At 53.6% G+C, this 21,988-nt stretch overlaps 1 protein-coding gene and 1 pseudogene across 8 annotated transcripts in view; both read right to left on the bottom strand.

Moving 5' to 3' along the window:
* Positions 1–141: 141 nt before the first annotated feature.
* LOC147001433 (uncharacterized) lies at positions 142–1,579 on the bottom strand (annotated as a pseudogene).
* A 5,054-nt stretch (positions 1,580–6,633) lies between these two features.
* Bcas3 (BCAS3 microtubule associated cell migration factor) overlaps positions 6,634–21,988 on the bottom strand; it is a 481,599-nt gene continuing 466,244 nt past the window's right edge. For 2 of the 8 annotated variants that reach the window (XM_021178141.3, XM_021178144.3), the window contains 3 exons: positions 18,563–18,628; positions 10,583–10,673; positions 6,634–7,485 (listed from right to left, as the gene is read on the bottom strand). In XM_021178141.3, the coding sequence (XP_021033800.1) occupies positions 7,449–7,485; positions 10,583–10,673; positions 18,563–18,628 (194 nt within the window). In that variant the 3' untranslated portion in view covers positions 6,634–7,448. The remainder of the gene's footprint in view (positions 7,486–10,582; positions 10,674–18,562; positions 18,629–21,988) is intronic. The other 6 variants (XM_021178140.3, XM_021178142.3, XM_021178147.3 and 3 more) reach the window with 3 other exon arrangements.

Here is a 21,988-nt window from a genome sequence, read left to right on the forward strand (position 1 = left end):
GATTTTACGCTTTTTGGACCAATTGTGGGTCTCCGGGGGCGGGGTTTTGACAGCTCAGGCCAAGCTCTGGACGGGAGGGGAGGCCGGGGAGAAGGTGTCGGAAGCCTCAGCAGTAAGAAAACATGTCAACAGAATAAAATATTAACCAATGACGGGCCAGCGGGCCTCGAGACCCCTCCCCCTGGCCTGGCCCCCACCTCGCCGCCCGCGCCCGCCGCTGCCTGGGCGAGGGCTGGAAAGCGCAGAGGACCGATCTGACCCGCCGTAAGGGCCTGAGGCAGGGGGCGCCCGGGTCCCGGGGCCTTGGGGAAGGACCCCCTAGCCGCATGCTGTCCCCAAGTGCAAAGCATTGACACGTTCCGGAGAGGAGAGGGGGCGCCCTTTCCCTCCCGCGCCGGGAGGCCCGGCCGCTCTTGCCTGCGCCCCAGCCTGGCCTCCCACCCCACTCCCGGTCACCGCCCCGGGTCCATGCACTTCAGAGGGAGGCTGCGGGCACTGGAAAGCGAGGCCGGTGGGCGGGCAAGTCAGGAGGCTCGGGCGGCCGAGGTCCGGGAGCCGAATCAGGTGGCCGGAGCCGGTGAGTGGGGAGCCATGGCAGAACCCTGATGGGGCCGGCACGGGCGGGAACGGGACGCCGCCTTGCGCTGGGGAAACGAAGGCCGCCCCCCCCCGCCCTCACCTGCTCCTCCCCTCGTAGACTCAGGAACCTGGGGTTCCAGAAGGGCCCTGCATTTAGCCTAAAGAAGGTCTGAGTCAGGTCACTAAGCCAAAACCTTCTGGCGAGTGGGAAAATGGATCCTTGGGACCAGGTAGGTGAGCGCACCTTCTACAGAGCCCAAGGCGGTGCCGCGCTAGTTGATCCTAGAACTCAGATTTTCCACACGCGCCCGAAGGAATTTTCGCCGCATCCGGTACTGGAGATGCAAGCCCATCTCTTCCTAAACTCCCGGCATCTTTTCTTCACGTCCAGTCACTTCTCTAGAGATTGTTTCCGTCCCTTGGAAGCTCAAGGCTCCCTAGTTCAGGAATGCTGAGTAATGCGGGTGGGAATCGAGGTGTTTGCCAGCAAGTGTGAACACCCCCTTCGACGATCAGTCTTCGTTATCTCTCTGGCAACAGCCCCAATGCATCTTCGTGTGTGTGTGTGTGTGTGTGTGTGTGCGTGTGCGTGTGCGTGTGTGGCGTGTTTTGCGCCCAGGGAGGTGTCCTCGGTACACATTGAGAACCATAATCAGTTGTGTCCAGAGTAAAAAGATCATACACTTGCCTATTTAGGGTTGAGGCTCGCACCCTGGTGCTTGTTGGGGAGGGGAGGCAGAGTGTGAACTAGCCACAGTGGATACTCCCACCCTCCCAACCAGTATAAGCGAATTCTGCAGCTCCAGCCCTATGTCCCCGTGGTAGGCACCTACATCCGTGTAAGTGGCCCAGGCAGCTTGCCCCTCCGCTGCATACACCAGGTCTTCAGACCCTTGGTAGCTGACCGCCCAGAAAGGCGTTTAAAAGCTAGTCGCCCCAGGCAGTACGGGGTTGAGACCAGCAGGAGTCGTTTGGCCTCCACGACCTTTTTTCCTATACATCTGAGCCAACACCAGGCGCTTGTAATTCTTCATAACCCTGTGCGCGCCTGCCTCACTGGGTTTTTCTTCAGGACCTTACTCCTAGGTCGCTTTTCTCACTCTTTTCTCTGCCCACAGTGAATCTTCAGCTCTAGCTTCGCGGTGTTCGCAGCCAGGGTGAGATTCATTACATCTTTGCACTGCTTCCAATTCAGACAGGATGTGGCTCCTCCAGGAGAGGTGTGTCTGAACACACTTGGACAGTTAGTGAGGTGAGCAAGAAGTAGTCAGGTCAGCTTTCCGAATTGGCAGGACATTTGCTAAGTTGTGTGTATGGGGACAGGCACTTTTTAGTACCTTGTAAAAATGTGTATGTATCGAAGTATGTATTTTGGTCATTTTCCTGGGTAGCATATAGTAGCTGGTCTACCCGTTTAGGCCTGAGAGTTGAAACATGAAGGTCTGAGTTATTGGCCCACGAAATCGGACAGCTGTCGCCCAGTGGCTACATTAGGGGATCTGAATCCTACCTATAGAGCTAAGGACCTGACCTGCGACTGGTCAGAGACGTTTTCAGGGCAGGTTGAGTTTCCACCAACCGCTCCAGCCACCCCACCCCCCACCCCCATCACGTAGTCACCTGGAAGACCTGCTTTAGCCGCTCCTACGATTCTTTATCGACCCATCCCCAATAAAACTTTCTTAGAATATCCTTGTATCATCGAAAACTGGTGCTGGGCGGCCTAAGCAGTCTCTGGAGCGGCGCCTTGCGGCTCCCAGCGCCTGCTTCGCCCTACCCCCGCCTGGGTCTACCCCCACTCATCTCCCCTTCCCAGGAACAGGCGCTCCTGGGGGAGTACCCCAGGCAGAGTGTGCGTGTCTCTTTAAGAGGCCCCGGGGGGCGCCTCGCGGGCCGCCCGGGGCTGGAGGGGGAGGGCACGGACGAGGGCGCCTGGCGCCAGGCGGCCGAGGCTCCACAACAAAGCTCCGGCCCCTGTCACTTCGCATCGGCCGGGACCCGCAGACGGGTGGGGGACGCGCGCTCAGCCGCCCCTCCTTTTCCCAGGCAGTCCTGGGCGGGGGCGTCGGGCAGGCGCTGGCTTCGTGGTCCCAGGCCCCTTTCACGTGGTCTGTAGTCTTAGCTTCCCGCAACAATCAAATCCAGCACCAGTAGCCTGGGCCGGAGGAGACTGCCCTCCCAAGCCTGGCAGGGCTGCGGGGTCCGTCTTTTGGCCGAGTTACATCGAGAATGGTCAAGAGATAAGGCTAAGTCCTCTCTCAAGAGTTGATCTCTAAATCGCATAGGTCCCTGCGGATGTCTGCATGCATGTAGATTTGCCTGGGCCCTCATAGAATGGATGCGGGAAGGCTGGGGAATGTGTAGTCCTGTGGCAGAGTTGAGTGAGGGCACGTGAGCACCAACAACTGGGTACTAAGCGCGCCTTGATTTATAAATGTGCCCGGGAAAAGCTGGGGTGACATGTGTGGCCCTATGCTTAGGAAAAGTGGTCGGTAGAAGACACTAGGCGCATTCGTTGTTCCCATCCATGGCTTCTCCACCGGACCCGCGCCTCCCGGAGCCTTGGCGCCAGCTAGCCCGGTTAAGCAGTAGGGCTGGGCTCCCCCGCGGTCCTGGGTCTGGCCAGGCTGGGGGCCGCGGCCTCGGTGACCCCAGCCCCTGGCGGCCCAGCCTGTCCCGTCCACTTAAACAAATTGTGGCTGACAGGCTTGCAGTCTCCCTGGAGCCGCTCGCCGGCCGGCTCTCTTCGTCCCAATTACCCAGCGCAGGGTCTGGCCAACAGGCTGGTGGGGTGCGGCAGGCGGCCCGGGAAGAGTGGGCTGCCCGACCTTCTTCCTGGTGACGGTGTGGCCCTAGTCTGGTGCCAGGACCAGCCGCGGGACCACTTCCTCGTCAGGCTCTGGAAAGTATTGGAACAGTTACCTCCTGTATGGCCACTGCCTTCTAGATTAATGCAAAGGCGAGGCCCAACTAAACTCTGTCAGGGACACACTTGCTCCGGTGGGCGGGCATTTCTTTGCATAGTGAGAGATCACACCATTAGGAAGATAGGTTATAGTCGATTCGGGGGAGCTTTAGGAATCCTATAACTCCTCGAAACTGCTAAATACTCGCTACCCTGAGCCTTGGTTCCAGGAGGTGCAGCTGTTGCTCTTGGTACACACCGGGTGGCAAAAGTGAGGTGCCAGTCTTGAACTTGAGCCTGGACGTGGTGCGTGTTTGGGATCTCACAAGAGCGAACCGAATTGAGAAGGGTCCCCAATATAGGCCCACCTACAACAGTGGGGCGGGGCTGGTCTGTGGGCACTGCAGGGTGGTTCTCAAGAGTACCTGGGGAACAGCGCGGTCACAATCTGTGGGTGTCCCCGCAATCCCACCCCTACCAAAGAGCTACGGGGCAGTAGCCTCTAAGCACCTTTCTGACCCTCAGCGGTCCCTTTTCATCTGCCATGCCAGTCTCTGCTGCTCTTCACAGTCCCTCTCCTTACAGACGAGAATCCGAAGCCTACCTAGAGGTTAATTTGCCTAAGGTCACATGGCTCCAGGTGGAAAAGCCAGAATGGAATCCCACATCCACTCCTTAGAAAAGGTGGTATTGCTGTCCTGCTCAGAGAGCAAAGCCACACTGGCATTCCAGAACCTCCACTGGTTCTGGCTTTACGGACCAGGTCTGCGGGAGGGTCTGCAGGTGTGTGTGTGTGTGTGTGTGTGTGTGTGTGTGTGTGTGTGTGTGTGAAGATGGCTATTCAGGGAGCAGCTTCATAGTGATATGAGTCTGGGAATGTCGTGGGGGCACCAGAGAGAGAGCGAGCGATCAGCTGGGATTCAGGTGGCTGAACAGGAACAAGACAGAGCTCAAGGGGTAGCAAGGTGCAGACAGGGGTCAGCTGACTAGCTGTGACTCCATGACCTTGGGAAAGTCCCTGCCCTTCTGGGGGCTCAGGCTTGTCATCAATAAAAGGAGGGTGGAATGAGTGGGGTTAGTCTCCGATCTTTAACATTTAGAACCGATCACTGGGAAATTATCCTCAGTTACAGCCCAGTGGCTGTCTTCTGCATGCTCCGGGCAGAGTCGGCCCTCGTGTCTGTGTTTTATGTGATTTTTGCTCTTGGACCACTGGGCTTTTTACTGAATCACTCCCAGACAGTGCCATACCTTTTGAGTAGCCAGTTCCCAGCAGCCTCTTCCACCCAGATTGAAAGGGAGCCCTGTAAGTGGGTAGTACTGTGAGAAGTAGGAGGTCACTTGCCTTCCTCAAGGTCACCTGGCCCAGTCACAATTAGATTCATGTTCTGATGGCTTTCTGAGTGATGGTATCATGAGGTCTAGGGGTTAAGGGGGGGGGAGGCTGAGGTTGTTTTGGATGTTATCTGTAGAGGATAAGAGGCTGGCCCCTCTAGGGTTAGTGGCAGCAAGGTCCCCAGTCTAGCTCTCACCTTCAGCTGATTACAGGCTGTGGCTGGGTCCCTAACCTTCCCAATTAGCTGGAGGCCAGGCCCAGGGCCTTTCAGATAACCTGAACTGCAACCGGCAGCCGCTATGGGGCCGGCTTATCTAAGCTCTCTGATCCTCACCCTTCCCCCATTTACTTAGACTTGCCCTGACTGCAAGCAGATGAATAACCAGATTGTCCTGCAAGCTCAGCCAGCACATCCAGCGCTACACCCACTGCTTTCCCTGACTGGAGGAGGCCACATCTGTTTTTTTGCCCACTGTAAAGGGCTGGGCCAGGGTCCTTAGGTCCCCTGCGGGGCTGAGAAAGGTCCCATCTTTGTGTAGCAGAAGGGTGGGTGCAGGGGTCATGCTTTGCAGAGCTTCTCTACCATCTCTGATCAGCCAAGCCACCAGCTCTGTGCACAGAGCAGCCCATGGCACCCTCCTTTTGTCCTCTGTTGACTAAAGAGCTGCTCCAGCTGGGGACAGGGGCTGTGCCAGACATATCTATGTTGAATGCTCCTCAAATGGGAAAAGCTGCTCCCCTGGGGAGTCCCAGCTTGCTGGGCCTAGGTCTTGGGTTGTCACTCCTGTCTTTCTCCCAAGCTTTCTTCTGACACAGGGTTTCTCAGCTCCCAGGAGCCCAGGTAGGAGCAAAGTGTGATTTCAGATCTGGTGAAAGAGCCTAAATATTAAATTTTCTCTTCAGGTATTAGGGGTTGAATGCGGGCTATGGAGAGGACAGGGGCCCAGACGCTGGCCCTGCTCTGACTGGGAGGCTGCTTGTCTGTGAACTTAACCCTTCCATTAAAAACTCCACCTTAAAGCACACCTGGCTCAGTGGGTTTCTTTCCGTCCTTCCAGGACTTCTCTGGGGTCTCTGGGAGGTGCAGGTGAAGGAAGAGGGGCCAGAACTGCATTAGCCTCTTTCCTGATCACCATGCTTTTCTGTTGACAGCTGTCTCTCTGTCCACTCAGGTCCACAATAGGAGGGAGGGAACAGAAGCAAGAACTTAGGTATATGGTGGCTCATGCCTCAAATCTCAGCCCTCGAGGGATGCCAGCACAGGAGGTAGCAAGATCAGGAGTTCAGGGTTATACTTGGCTGCACAGAGGTTAGCCTGAGCTACCTGAGGTTAGCCTGAGCTACCTGAAACCTGGGCTCAGAAGCAAAACAAAACAACAAAACCCAAGAACTTGGAACACCCAAGTTGGTGTTCAAACTTTCAGAGGATACCCAGCTTTAGTCAACAGGCTCTCCATCTTCTGGGAGTGAGAGAGAGGTCCTCAAATGCACTAAGACAAGGCCACAGGCAAGGGCAAGCTCTCTTCCTTGAGCAACCCACCACATAGCAGGGGCAGGACTTGGAAGGAGGTCCAAGCTTGGCTCCTCCAGAAGTCAAAGGCTCTGGTAATAGGCAAGAATCTTAGAGACTGGACTTCAGTGAGGCCACACCTAAATTCCAGTGGGAAGGTTTTCCTCCCCTTTTCTTCCCAAGACAGGCTCCCCAGACACTTGTGTATAGTGAGGGTGTGGGTGTTGGGAGCCAGTGCCACGGTCAGACCTACAGGACTTTGCTCCGTGTTTGGATAGGACCCTGACCCCAGCAACTCAGGAATGAACACCAATTGCAGCGAGATTTATTGGACAAGACGTGCACTTTTGACACGGCCTCGGTAACTGCACTTCCCTTCATGGAACAGTACAGGACCAGGGGACAAGGGCTTAAAGATAAGACAGACAAATCTCCCCATGAGCCAACAGGGAAGCAAGGGGCAAGGGGAGGCCTCTTTCCTTCTTCCTCCCTATCGCTCTAGGTCTCAGTTCACTCCTGTTTTAGAACTGAGCAGGGGTACCTGGGGGCAATATGCAGCCTGAACTAGGTTAGGGCTGATGTCCATCAAAATGCTTGGCTGGATCTTTCAACTCTCCCCTACCAGAGATCCTAAGATCTGGCCCCTGTTCCAGTCCCCTGTGAGTAGTTAGAAAATACAAAAGCGGATCCAGTGCGGGATGTTGTGTGCAAAGAGAGAAGGGACTGAGTTTCTGCAGTCTCTTTGGGCCACAGCCCCCACTGACAGGAGTGGGGGAGGTCAGGGTGTACCAAGGTGTTCTGAAGGTCTCTTCTCGTCCAGTTAGGGATGAACAGCTGTTGTCACTAAGCTTAGGGAAGGTGGGATTGAGGAGACTGAAAAGGGTGGGACCAGAGGCGTGCGGGACGGGGTGGTGGTGGTGGTGTAGGGAGATGGGGGTACTCCCCCCTCCCAGTCAGTCCCTCTAGGGGTGAGCGGGCCAGCCAGTCAGAAGCAGGTGGCTGGTGCCTAGGGGAAGCCCGTGGGGAAGAGGCTGAGCGGCTGGCTCTCGTTGGTAGGGAGCGGAGATCGGTAGCCATCGAAGTTTCTTGGGATGCTGCCACTGGTGGAGCCTGAGCTGTTACTCAGAGTCTCGATGCTTCCCTCTCGCTGAAGTTCTGCAAAACAGAGGAGAGGACCAGGCTTGGTCAGAGTCAGCTGGAGATGGGGGCACACCCTGGACTTGGCCTCTCACTATGAGGCCCCATTGTGGGTCCATCCATGTGCTTTTGTAGGGAGGCTCCTCCCACCTGCTCTCCATGTGGGCCAAGTGGCAGCTCAGGTCACAAGGGGCTCAGTTGGGAGAAGAAGCCCCCCTTGGCTAGCAGCCTCTAGCTTTTTACCTGGGTGTTTCTTTCACTGTGGGGAAGTCTTCAGGCCATTAGTATAAAGCCCTATGCGATGACACTGCTTCTCATGGGGTGCTCCTGCTCATGCACTCATGCTTGGCCAGCATTCTGCCTCAACCCTTAGTCACACTATCCAGAATCAGTAGGTGGGCACAAACCAGGACAAGAGAGGAGACAGTATGCCTGTCTGCTCTGTCCCGACTGCTCTTCCAGCTGACTTGTCTCGAGCTCCGTCCCAGCTTAGCCCCACTGTTCCCTTGCTCTCACTCACAAGTTCCACCTGCTAGCAGAGCTTGAGCTTGTAGAAACTGTGTGGCTTCTCTGTATAACGGGATCCTTTGTGGGAGTCTCTTCCACTGAAGAGAGAGGCCCTTACTTGCCTCAGTCTTTCCTCTTAGCCTTACCCCACCGCAGCCAAGTTTCCTGGGGACCCACAGAATTTATATGCTGAGTTGGTCTGTAGAGTAGCAAGGCCTGCTGCCCTGGTTCTTGTACCTCCACACTGCTATTTTGGATATGGAAGCCAGATCTATTTACCTATGATAATCTTAACTGATTTACCATCTCTTCAACCAACTGGGGTGGGCAGAGGGCTGGGAATAGGAGACCCTACTTGCTGGATCCATTCCCTGGCTTTCTAAGGTAGTCCGTTCCTGCTCTCTCTTTGCTTTGAGCTGTTGCCTCTAAAACATGGGCAAGCACAGGCATAGACATTTCTGGCGTCTTCTCCAAACTCAGATGTGACCTACAGCTTAGCTTCTTCCTCTGCAGTCTGTCTGTCTGTGTTTTACAGTTTTGCTTGCCGACCTCAGGAAAACAGAACCTTAAGAAGTTACTCGAAACATCAAGGTATATTCAGCGATACACTCATCTGGTTTCAGAGCTCAGTATCCAGCCTGTACCTGCCCCAGTCCCCTGCCACCAAACACATGCAGCACAGCTGGCTTTGGTTAGGGAGTGAGGGTCATGGCCCCCACTAGGCTGGCCATCACCATCCAGCCATTCCTGCCCTCTGAAGGCCACACTGTAGCCCAAGTTGGGCTGCCCAGAAGCAGCAGCCGCCGCCACGGAATGGGTCAGGGAAATGCTAACCATGCCAGTCATGTCTGGGCCTAGCCCAGTTGGATGGGTACACAGCATTATCACTCCTAGCAGGTTGGGACTGTTGTGAGGAGGAGGAGGAGGAGGAGGACTGTGGATACAGGCTGAGGGACTGGCTGTGGTGCCTGATCCCCAAGAGACACTGGCTTCCTGCGGGGGCCTTGGCTCTGGGAAAGCCATGAGATAACTATATGGACAGAAAGATGAGGCAGAGAGCTGCTCAGATCTTTTCCTCCAGCTTGCTTTCGGGTTCAACTTCATCTGGGGACAGGAGCATTGTTCCGCTTGAGGGAGAAGGCTAGAGAGCAAAGGGAGGCCCTAAGCATCAGCGAGCAGAAGGGCTTCCCAGGAGGAACCGCCAATAGCGTCCATTTTCTCTCCTCCTTTCCCCACAAGCAAGCCCAGGAGTGCCCCAGAGAGACCCGAAGGACCTGAGAGGCTTGCAGAGGCCATGCCCTCCCGCGCAGCCATCCTAGCACTAGGGGGCGCTGACAGCAGGGCCAGAAGGGCAGGAGAGGAGCAGGCAGTAGTAGCAAGAAAAGCAGGGGCCTCTTAGTGATACAGATAGGATGGATGCAGGCCCAAGGAAAGATGCCCCAGATAAAGGAGCAGGAGAGGCCATCAGTGAGGGAAAAGGGGCTTCTTTGCTGAGCAGAGAGAGAGTCCCAGCAGTCTTGATACAAATGCAACATATCCACACTGCCAAGAAAGCTAAGAAATCCACAGCCCAGGCCCCAGCTCCGCACCCCACTGTCCCTCTGCACAGGCCCCAGCAACATCCCCAGCCATCCTGGTGACCCCACCACATGAGTCTGAGTGAACGCACCCCATCCATCAAGTGACACTGCAGGGACAGTTGCCAAGGGGTTACAAGATGGAGGCCAGGTGTGGCTGAGCTGCCTGGCCCATTCTTTCTCTTGGTTGCTTAGGCCTGGGAGAGATGGGGCCGGACAGGAGCGTTTAGCGGCCCCACATCTCAGGGTGCCTAAGATTTTGCTGACTGTCTTCTTTACACATTGCACTGGTTAGTCTGAAATGGCCGCTGGGTCCCAAGATCTCCATATTCTCACTCCAAGCCAGGAAACTGTGAACCTCATCTTGTTATCCCTCTAAAGACATCCATTCATGCCTTATGGTCCCCAGGTATAAATTCCCTGGCACTACCAATGGCTGTTCACAGCCTGCCACCCTGTCTGACCTCACTGGTGTTTCCTATTTGAATGAGGAGCTTGCTGTGGACAGCTTTAGGCTGCCAAGCTCCAACATGTCTGCTTCTCTTCCTGAGCTTTCCACGAGTGTCTGCTCTTCTGCGAACCACAGTGTCCACTGCAGAGCCCTAGGCTTGGAACTTCTCACTTGACTCCTAGTTAGCTCTCAGGAAGACAGGCCCTGCTCGGGAATGTGTGCTTCGTCCCTGCTTCTCCAGTCACAATCCCCAGGCCTGAAAAGTAGCTTGTGCTGAAAAATAATTTCTGGAATGAATTAATGGTGTGGTGGGAGACATAGGACCTCTCTCCAGCATGGACAGTCAGTGAGAGGCCCAGGGGCCCTGCTGGTCCTGCCGGGACGGTTTCTTTGGCGCTTTTCTAGCGACTTCTATCAAACCCAATCTCTTTCTATTCCTCCAAAGACACCAGAGTGAGAGTGTGTGTTTTGTGGGGCGTGAACATGGAGGAGGGCAGATGCACACGGGATCCCCACTTGAGTCACCCCCCAGCCCTGGAGCAAGCGGCGAGTAGAACCGCGTGGAAGTGCGTGGCCTTACCTTCCTCCGTCTCGAACGCACGCTTTGTTACTGTTGGGCTGTTCACGCACGCTGGGCTGTTGGCATTGTTTTTTTTTTCCTTTTTTTTTCCCTTTTGGAAAGAAAAGCATTGAGGAATCTTTTTCTGTGTTTTCTTTGAGAGATCTGGACAATGCTCCAGAAGTACACGGAGCTCCACAAGCAGGAGGAGGAGGTGGAGGGAGGTGCAGGGGTGACACACGGGCAAAGGGCGGTCTTGCAGGGACACTCTGCTGTCCAGGACACTGACATGCACGTGAGGCGGCAGGAGGCTGACTGGTCATGGAGGGGCGGGCCCAGAGGCAGAAGTGTTGTGAATCTTTCAGTATGGGGGTAGGGGAAGAGGAGTCACACAGTAAGCACAGAACACATAAAAAGACGGTTTCTAGAAGGGGATAAACAGGGACCTATGGCCCATGCAGTGACAGACAGGGCCCCATGCAGGTGGGTTGCTGGGAGAGGAAGAGGAAGGAGGCAGGCTGACAAGTTTTCGGAGGGAACCCTGGACATTTTAACATAGTAGCCTGGTTTTGGTTCACCATTGCCCTCCCTCTGTCCCCGCCTCCCCAACCCCACCTTCCCTAAGTCCCAGCAGCTTACTGCAGTATAAGTAGACACCAGATAAAGCCTAGCAGAACCAGCTAGGGCCAGTCAACTAGGGAGGTTCTCCAAGCAACACGGAGTCTGGCCCATGCTTTAAGAAAGCTTGTTCTCCTATCCCCAGCCCTCCCGATAGCAGGGCAGCACATAAGGAGGAGCCTCAAGCAAGTTCTCAGACTCAGGCTGTGCCCTCGCATTCTCCAGGGACTTGGTGACCCTGAGCTCACCGGAGGGAGAACTGGTCCTAGGGCAGGCCACTAATACTTACTACTGCCCATGATCCCACACCACACTGGTCTTACGAGAAACCAGGCTTGTTACCATAGCTGATCCCCAGTGGCAGAGACTAGGCAGGCCACAGGGGACAGGAGTGGACAGCAGGGCCAGCAATGAGAAGGGCGAGGCCTCTGCTTTCATGAAATAAATAAGCCTGAAGCAGAGGAGGCCTTGTCTGCATGTTACCCCAATTCTACACTGTGCCTGTCAAATTCCTAAGGCATATGAGGGACAAAGAGGTGGCTGGCCTCTCAGAAGGTCTCTGGCTACTTGGGAACATCTGCGAGGAACAAGAAAAGGAGCCACAGTCAATCTCTGAAGAGATAGGTACAGCTGCCCCTGTTCCTTATCCTAGAGTGGGCACAGCCCTTTGGCCAGGCATGAATTGCTGTGCCTGGCTCTTGGAAGCTCTAGGAGGGAGCTGATGAGTGAAGGGGTGTGTATGGGGGGGGGTGTACAATGACTTCATGCATCATGAGGTCTGACTTCCCATTCCCTGAGGAGGGAGGGAGACACTGAAGATACCAGGCCTTAGTGAGGCCTGAGACTGCTGTGGAAGACTTAGTAGGAAGAAGGCTTCAGCAGAAGGCTGAAGTAAATTCTGCTGTGGGCTGGGTAGTTTTCAGGTCTGTCTAGTCTAGGGATCCTGGGCAGTACAGCACTGTAGGGACCCCAAGTCTCCAGGATCGAGAAGGACCCCAGGGACCTGCAAAGGTAATGCTGTGTGTGTTTGGAAGAGGGTGCCTGGGGCCCAGGCTCAGTTTTGGAGCAGCCCTGGGACTTCTGCCACCATTAATCCATCAGCATCTACTGCCTGCCCCAGCCAACCTTGCTGTGTGCATGAGTGCCAAGATGCTGCTCATTAAAAGGATTAGCAGAGCGTTTTTATTAGGTCCTGGCTGTAGCAGCATACCCTACTCCTAAACTAACCACCCAAGCAGCCCAGTAGGCCTGGGATTAGACCTGGTGGGAGGGGGAGTCTGCCCCTGCTGAGGCTCTGACCATTTCCTGCGGTGAAGAGGGGGTAAGCCTTCCCTAAATGTCTGACTTAGAATTTCAACCTGAAAAGACAGGTAGGATGGAGCGAGCAGTCTAGGCAAGCTGTTAAGAGCACAGGCTCTGGCCACCTGCTTCCTGGGTGACTTTGGGCAGGGTGCTTTGGGTTCCTGAGCACGAGGATAACGATGTCTGTTTTATAGTCTGGCTGTAGGAATGAAATTAAATAATGCATGGGGAGCCCGTCCCAGAGTGCTCAAAGCTTCCAGTCAGCAAATGTGAGTTACTATTATTGTTGCAATCGAATTAGTCACTGTGATTATCCCCAGGACTTCAGGGGCCCTCTGCAGCCTCCTCCCCAGCAGGTGGCCCTGCCACCCAGGCCCCTACCAGCTCTGCCTCCGTTGCAACCTGGGCAAAAAGTCTTTTAAATCAAGAAATGGCCCAGGGCGGTTGGCAGATGCCCGTTCACAGGTTTGCATTTCCTGCCTTCCCTCTTTCCAAACACCCTCTCCCAAGATGGAGAATAAATCCCCAACCCTGTTGACACGCATTGATTTCTCTCTCCTCCTGCATCTACCTCCCAGTCCTCCTTTCTTGGGGTTGGCTTGGTGGGGAGCTCAGGGCAATGAATGGATACAGAGAAGCCAGCCAAATGCCCTGTCTTACCCAGTGCCTAACATAGGAAAGATTTGTAAAGAATAAAACAGTTTTCAGTTCCTTTCTTCTTGAAGGTTCTTGGGTGGGAAGTCAGGTATGTGATGGGTGGGGGTGGGGGTGTTCTCTCATTAAGAAGTCAGGGTGATTTTCCCTTGAAGGGATAAAAATAATGAGGAGACCAGATGACCACAGGACAGTGAAAAGTTCAGTAAATTGGTTCAGAAGAGGTCTGTCCCAAGCAAGCCATTTTATTAATAAGAAGCTTACACACAGGGGCAAAACAGTACAGAAAGGAAGAGGGGGAAAAACGGAGTGGGGGAGGGAGGAGGGAGAAGGAGGGAAAACCAGATACACAGAGAGACAGACAAACACAGAGAAACAAACACAGACAGACACAGGGATAAATGAGAGTCCTGAGTGCTTCCTGGGGCTAAGACCTGCGCAGCTGGCCCTGATGTCACCTGGGAGGTGGCTGGGCCTGGCAGACATGGTCAGGGCCTGTATGAGGCCATTCCCTGAGTGTGGTGAGGAGGTAGGGGCATGTTCAGTGGGGACATGGGGATATGGATGGTGTTGGCTGAGATCCCTGAGACTGTGACCATCATCAGAGACCATACTCTGGGCTGGAGGTAGCCTCAGCCTCTGGGGCCTTTTCTTAGGAGGTTAAAAGTCCTGCAGTTAAAGGGAGCATCCTGGGAGAGATGGCGTCCCTTGGCATTTAACACACCTCTCAGCTCTAGGGTTGGCTGCCTGGCTCTCTAGACCTTCCCTCTGTGCCCTCTCCAGCCTTCCCTCCCCTCAGGCTTCTAAGCTTGTAAGGATGCCAGTAGTCAAAGGGCTTCTGATCCTGGGGAGGTCTGGAAAAACTGGGGGCTAAAGCTAGTGGAGACAGAGACAGGAGTCACCTTAGTCACCTTGCTCCTCCAGCAGGGCCTCTGGGACCTTGCCAGGCTCACCCTCAGAAGCTGCAAGGCAAAGGCTGAAAAGGCTCCACCCACTCAGATCACAGGAATCCTGGTTTGGAGATGAAAAGCAGGGCTAGCTCTGGCCTGCTCTTATCTCTGGGGCTTAACACCTATGTCTGAACCCAGATCCCTGGCTGGCTGACGCCAGTCTTCTGGTGTCTTACACTACACACATGCCTGGCGCCCTGAGTGCTTTCAGAATGGAGCTGCCTGGGGCAACAGAAACCTCCTTCCTGGACAGGTCAGCCCTCCAGACCCCATCAACACACTTCCCCTTCTCTCTGCTCAGCTTTTGTCCCGACTCAGATACACAAAGGGACACAGTCCACCATGAGAAAATGAGGCTATTTTTCTAGGGCCTATCCTGACTCCCCAGCTGCCAGCTGCCAGTGGTAAAGGCAGATCTCAGGTGCTTTCAGCTCAGGGAGCCTTGGTCACAGGGCCATGCAGGGTGACTAAGAGCCTCAGCTACCACTGAGGAGAGACCCAGGCCTAGAAGAACCTAAATGCTCCTGCATATGCAGTTAGACCTTGAGAGTGGTGGTCAGTACGCAGGAAAACAGGTGGAGCAGCAGAGCTGGGCTTTACCTTCAACCCAAATACCTGGCATAGAGCCCCTGAGAACTTGGTTCTCAACAGCAGGCCAGGGTGGTGCCAACACCATGGCTTGGGGCCTGAGGCAGACCAGACAGTTTAAGCCCTCCCTGGTGGGTCTATGTGAGAGGCACATGGTGACAGGAGACATGTGCATGGGAAACCAGAGGTAGGAGAATAAAGAAGCTGGGGAGGGGAGGAGTTCTCAGAAGGAGACCTCTTGCAGAGTCCTATGCCATGGCCACTCGGTCTCTAGCCTCTCTGCTAGAGCTGACTAAATGTGTCTGTGCATGCACATGCGTATCCTTATGTGTGTGGTGGGGGCAGGGCACTGAAGTTCCAGGCAGAGCTGATTACAGCATGGCCCCACATCTATACAGCTTTTGACATGTCATGAGAACCGCTGGTCGGGCTGGGGGCTGGAGCCTAACCCACCCAGGCAGTCATAGTCTTGAACCATCAAGTATGGGTACTTTCAGAAACTGATTCCCAGGAAACCCACAACATCAGAACCTCCCTAAGTCTTAGCTTCCAAGGACAAGGCAGAACAACTAGCAACATGCTACATCACTCAACACTCGGTGACCCTCTCAGCACCCACCATATTAAAACAACACTAAATGTTGACCAAGGCCAAATCCATCCAGTCACAGGAATCTGTGAAGGGACAGAAAATGTGGAGTTGACCTGGCTCACACTTCCTCTCTGAGGTGTTTGATGACTGGCTAAAACTAAATTTTAGTTGGCCCTGACTGAGCTCCATATAGAAAGCCATGAGGAAAAAGGGGTGTAAGAGGGTCATTGTTCTGGCCCTAGGACATCAGAGAGTGCTCAGTAACCTGGGAAAGCCATTTGCATCTGCAGACCATGAGGGGAGGGAGGGAGGGAAGATGCCATGGGCTGTGTAAGGCTGTCAGGCAATAGGGTGCTAGGGGCCTTCGTCAGAGAGTACCCCTTAGATGCCTGGGAACGGGACCTAGAGTAGACACCTCACAGGGGGAACACTAGATCCTGGTGCCATTTAAGGCTGACTCAGAGTTGAGCAGCATGGCAGATACCTCTTTGGAGATGGAGAATGCCAGGCCTGGTGCTATGGCATAACCTCTTCATGTAGGCACTAACAAGGGGCTGGGATGAGTCTTGTGGGCTGGGCACGTGGGTCCCATTTCACACAGTCCTAAAGAAGACACAGGGCTGCAAGACCTATCTTAAGCCCCAGTCAGGGTATATCACAAGTTAGTCTCCAGTCTTATGAGATAGCAGAGCCTGCAGACCACAGGAGAGATGCTATTGACCGGTGGGGGCTGGAGCCACATCTGGTCCTCATTCAAATGTCCAAGCGTAATTAAATTCTCTACGACGCAGCGGAAGAGTTTGCTAAGATGTGGCTTACCCCTTTTCCATGAGGGCTAAGAAATCACAGTTCTTGTTCTATCAAGAGACTCACCCTCTTTCCTGCCACTATCCTGTCCTAAACAGAGAGGGCAAAGGCCTACCCCACCCTCATCTGTTTGTCTCTATGCTTCCTTCTCTCCCTGTCTCCTTCCTTCCTTCCTTTCCTCCCTCCCTCCTCTCTTTTCCTTCCTTTGGCACACAGGCTCTTACTATGTTAAAAAGGCTGGTCTTGAACCCTTACATTTAAGGGATCCTCCTGCCTTGGCTTCTTGAGTAGCTTGAACTACTGGTATGTGTTTGGCCTCTCTTTCTGTTTTGTAGAATGGACAGGCTGGGGCCAGCATTAGGTATGTGATTTACAGGAGACCCTCTTCCCCCTCAACCATGCTGTCTACCCATCTGAGAGGACTAAACCGGAGACCGAGACCAAGCAAGTGTCCACTGGGGCTTGTGGGAGGGGGAGGCTACTGTCACCATTCCTCTTGTGAGGCTCTTCCCTGGACCTGAGGAGGCAGACCCTGTAAGAATGACTTACTTCAGTGATGCCCATCTCCGTCCATGGGATATACGGGGTGTCCTATAAGGCTGTGCTAAGGGAGTACTAATGACAGTGACTGAGAAGGACACTTCTGGAGGGCTGAGACAAGAGACTCTTCCTACCCTGGCCCTAGAGCCCAGAGCAGGGTGAGCGTGCTGCCCTAGTACACTACCTGTCCCTCACTCTGTCTCTCAAGACTGCTGCTTGGTGAGGGAGTGCCCCTTCCCCAGCTTTCCATGCCCTCATCAGAGGCATCCATCTGCAGATGAGGCCAAGGGTGATCTCCTGAAAGGAGAGCCTAAGAGTGTGGAACAGCAGGGACAGCAGGGCCTGAGGAGACTGCCCAGCTCCCTTCCACAGCTTCAGGCAACTTCCTTCCAGGCTCCCCTCAGTACCTCCTTACAGCCAAACAGAAGGCTCCTGGGATGGCTACTTCCCCAGCCTCCCTGCCCACCCGAGCATCTTCGGTTTACAGTGTCTTTTTACTCAGGGATTTATGGCTTTCATGGTAATGGCTTCCATTCTATTTCCTCCATGCTGATATTTTGACTCATTATGGTGCAGGCTTTATGAGTGTTTCTTAATACGTAGAGGTATTTTGTTTCCCCTTTGAAACAAACTGTCCTGTGAGTTAATGACTTGTGGGTGTGGGTGCAACCCAGAGACAAGCAGGAGTTGGGGAGAGGATGACAAGGTCGGGGCCATGCAGAACCCTCTAGATTTAAAAACAAAGCTCTGTCGAGGTCCTTTAAGTCTCACTAAGCACTCACAAGCGACCAGGACCACTCAGTCAGTGGGCTGGACAGCACTTCCCTGGAGGATGGGCAGCTACACAAATACCTGGGTAGGAACCCATCAATCTCAGTGTTTTTGTGAGAGTTGATTTAACTTTTTGGTGGCATTTAGCTTAGGGCCGCATGTTTGCTAGCCTTTTCATTGATGAATAAAGTTTTAAGGAAACTGACCAAATTCCCTGTCCGGCAGTCCTATGCTAAATCTGACAAAAGATACACGTCAGGATAAGGCCTCTGTGGCCTCTGTTACGGTCTCAGGCTGTACTGTAGAGCCTGTGCGCCTGTGCCATGATGAGCGGGGTAGGTGGGGTGGGGGTGGGGTCTCATGTAACTGCGGTGGTGCCACCCTTCCCTGACTGCAGCCCAGGCTGGGCTGGTATGGCTCCCTCTGCCTCTGTGTTGATCTCACAGACAGGCTGCTGGTGCCGGACCCTATTCATTATTCAATTCAGCTGGCTCGGACTTTGAGCCTTTCCATTTGCTCCTCCAGGAGGGATAACAAATCTAGAAATGCAATTCCACTTTGGTGTATTAAGATATTGATTTGCCTGTCGAGCAGAAGTGCATTTGTTCTGCCAGCCCTCCCATGGGTAGGAAGGGGTTAACCAAATGTTTATCACAAGGCTGGCTTCAGAGTTGAAAGTAATGTGATCAGTAATGAATTTTGTGTTACATTAGGTTGTATAAATGGACAGACAAGCGCAGACAACAAGTGGCCAGGAGTCGGGGCTAATCTAATGATGTAAAAATAGAGACAGCACCAATTATACTAGGGGCCAGCTCCAGGCTCCTGCAGGGACTGCAAATGAATAGGTACAAATCAAATTACTCACTAATAGACGCACTACAAGAGGGGCAGTCAATGGTAAATGCATTAGAGCCCAGTGACCTCTCTGCTCTGCACAGCAGAGTCCCAAAATTTGACTTGCATCTTCAGAGTGGGGGGCAGGGAGTGGCACTCTCAAAGAAACTCTTGTTGGGTGAAAGATGGCCACCACTCCCCATCCCAGTCCCCTGCAGAAGAGACCTCCTGTCCTAACTGACTGAGGCCTGAGTTCTGGGGGCAGAGGACACCCACGTGAGGGGATGGGAGCAGTGGGACCAAGCCTTCTTTCTGTGTAGGCAAAGACAGGAAGTTACATACCCAAACACTTCACAGCCATGGGTCTCTCGGGGGTGCTGATTTTGACTGCTACGTCAAGGGCTGTGTCTGCATTGGAAATAAAATAATTCTTTAAAGAGCATCAGACAACGGACCTTCTAAGAGTCCAACAAGAGCTGAGATCGAACTGAGTAGATATCAAATCTGGTTTGACCACTCATATTTGTAGGGGAGAATTCTGGGGTGTGTTCCAAGGTCCAGCACATCTAGATTTTTCATTAGCCAAAGCTAGCAGTCTCCATCTCTTCCTTCTTCCTCCCCGGTCTCCATGGACTGAGTTCCTCTATTCCTGCCTGCTATTGGGGGTGGGGAGGGAAGGATGAGGATGTAGGCTCATGTTGGGGCAGCTCCTTGGATTTTCTTTAATGGTTCTGCGGATTTCGACGCCAGGCCTGAAGTCCAAAGCTGCTTGACAATGTGGGGGCTGCTTTGCTTTGTGGAGATATGCTCAGAGCTAGCCTGGTATCCCCAACAGCAGTTCTTAGTGGCTTGTGCACGACTGAACAACAAAGCTCTTAGACTTCTGAGGACCGTCCAAGCTCCACGGAGGTGTGGCCCCAGAGGCTTGGTTCACACTACCCAGCCACCCCCACCCTAAGGCCAGCACCACACAGTCGTACACAGAGTGGAGATGGTATGCTGGTCCTGGCCAGGGAGGCCTAGAGACACAGGGAATGTGCCAATATAATGGGCACAGGGGAGGTAAGGGGAAAGAATGGAAAAAGTCGTCCTGAATGAATGAAGCAATTGGAAGGCCAGTCTCTCCAAACTTGATTAATTACAGAGGGGTAAACTACAAGCTACTTAGCTACAGTAACAGGACATATGTGGGGATGAGGAAGGAGACAGCTATGAGAACTGCTGGAGGATTCAGCCCCCAGACTTAAGTTGTCTCAGGCAGTGGGACCTGCAAGTTCCTGGGGCCAGGGTCGTACAGGAAGAGCAAGCAGCAACAAAATCAGCCAAGGCTGGAGACGCATCCACTATCTTTGCTATGGGCAATCCACAATGTCTCATATTTAGTGTAACCAAGGGCCATGTCTAACCTTTCTTTCCTGTGGGTGTACCTGTTTTGTAGCCCATAGCTCCTTGCCATCTGAAAAGTTGGGCACCTAAGCCACTGTGTGCTGGTGCTCCGCTTTGCTGGGCCTCACACCTTACACAAGGGCCAGTGATTAAAGGTGAAGTCAGGCAGAGGAGGAGGCACCAAGGAGAATCCTCCCTTGGGTTAACCATTTACCCATTGTAACGATCTAGGGAAGGCCCCTGGCAACTGTCCTGCAGCCCGCCACCCTCTGCTCAAGCCCGCACACGCTCCACAGTTGCTTTACTTGGGCAGCCCGTGGAAAGGGTATGCCAAAGAGTCACCAAAGAGTCACCAAAGCGGCCACACCAGCACTTCCTCTTTGTGGACAAGAATCAGCATGCTATGCAATGGGCATACATGGAAAAAAATGTATTAGCCTGGACGTCTACTGTGGCTCCTCCTCTGGATGCAGCTCCGGAGGGGGCAGAGGAGAGGGGCAGAGACAGAATCTAGCTGGAGCTGGATCCAAGCCTTGGCCTGGAACTAAGAAGTATGTCTTTTAAGCATGAAAATTATTCCCATGGCTCTGGCTGCCTTTCATTTACCTCTCAGAGGCCACAAAAACCCAATCAGTCATTCAACAAACATTAACTGAGGTTCAGCTTGGCATTCATCCCAGGGCTGGATGCTGGGCAAGGAGAACTGGTGGTTGAAGGTAACAAAGAGGAATCAGGTTGGGTCCAAGGAACAAGAACTGGGTCAAGATGCACTCTAGGCTATGGATGAGGGAGGAGCTGAAGGGCCCACGGAGCTGGCCCTTCCCTAAGTGGCATGAGAAGGATGTCAGCCGTGGCTCGTTAATGGGAAAGTAAGATCCTTGTCTGGGGCCAAGCATCCTAGATGCAGTTGGCTCAGGGACACTATGTGAATGAGGAAGTTGAGTCACAGAGGACACTATGAATGTGGTCTGGAGAAATGACCTTGCCCAGAGAGTGGTCAGCTTTAGGGTGGTCCAGCGTGCTGGCAGGGTTGGGAAGCTGGAGTCACATGCTTACAAAGGAAGTGGTGGGATCTGAAGTGGGATGGGGAAGGTCAGTCAGGCAGGAGAGGTCACAGACATTGAAAAAAAAACACAACAACAACATGGTAAAAACCTGGGTTGGGCTATGAAGGCAGCTAGCATTTCTAAGTAGGGAAGTGACCTCGGCCTCCCTGGGGATGGGGTCCCCTTCCTCTATGGGAGTCCCTGTTTTGAATAAAAGGCAGGTCACATTCTGAGTAGGTGAGGCTAGCAAGATGGTCAGCATTCGGTACTCCTATTTGAGCAATAATGTTTCCTTTGGTGATGCTGGAGACTGAACTCAGAACCCTGTGCACTGTGGACCAGCACTCTATAGTGAGCTCCATCCCTACCCCCTTTAGTGCCTGTCTTAATTCCTTTTAAAAAGATATTTCAAGCATGTCATCTCTTGCTTTGGAAGCTGAAGGGAAGACTACCTCCCAGCCAGGTAGAACGTTCTGAGAGGACACTGCCACAGCAGGCGGGGTCTCCAGCACAGGAGTCCTTAAGGATCCGTTCTCCTGTTCAGAGGAGGGTGATAAAGACCACTGTGTGCAGTGATCAGGGTGGGCACAGTAGGAGAGGAAGCACGTGCTCTGGATTTCCCGTTTCACTCCTACTAGCAGAGGAGAAGGAAAGGCCCGGGGGCCACATGCTTTCCTCTATTTCTTGAATCCAAATCTTGTCAGAAGAGAAACTGACTTTTCCCAGCAGTAGCAATTGGCACTGGAAGATGAAGGGACTCAAGGCTTGGTCTTTGCTCCTGCTGGAAAATAGCTGGGGACAGGCGCTAGGACACTGAGCTGGGGGCAGGCGCTAGGATACTGAGCAGGGACACTAATAGCAACACCCATGGCCACCCTTGAGGCTGTAGCTCTCCACAACCCCACAGCTGTGCTCCCTCACTGTACAGGGCCCTGGCCTTTGGAAGCTATTTCTTCCCTCACTCTTAGCAATCAAGGTATTGGACCCGTTGTGGTTTGCATGTGAAATGTCCCCAAAAGGCTCTCATTTTGGGCATGTGGTTCTCCAGCCAGTGGTACTGTTTGGGGAGGTGGAAGTGGTTCATTCTGCTCTTCTGTCTGACAGGAGGTTAAGATGCTTCTCTGCCATCCACTCCGGGAGCAAGCGTGGACTGACCCCTCTGACACCAGGAGCCAAAATGAACCTTTGCTTTATTTAATTTGTTCTCCCGAATCTCTCATAGCAGTCAGAAAACTAAGACAGCGTGATGATTATGTTTATGAACCGACAGTTTTGAAATCACCTGGACTCCATCTGGGCATGTCTGTCAGGGCGTTTCTAGGGAGCTTTAGTTGAG

The sequence above is a fragment of the Mus caroli genome, unplaced genomic scaffold, assembly GCF_978045245.1.
Source record: "Mus caroli unplaced genomic scaffold, Mus_caroli_1 scaffold_13, whole genome shotgun sequence".
NCBI lineage: Eukaryota > Metazoa > Chordata > Mammalia > Rodentia > Muridae > Mus > Mus caroli.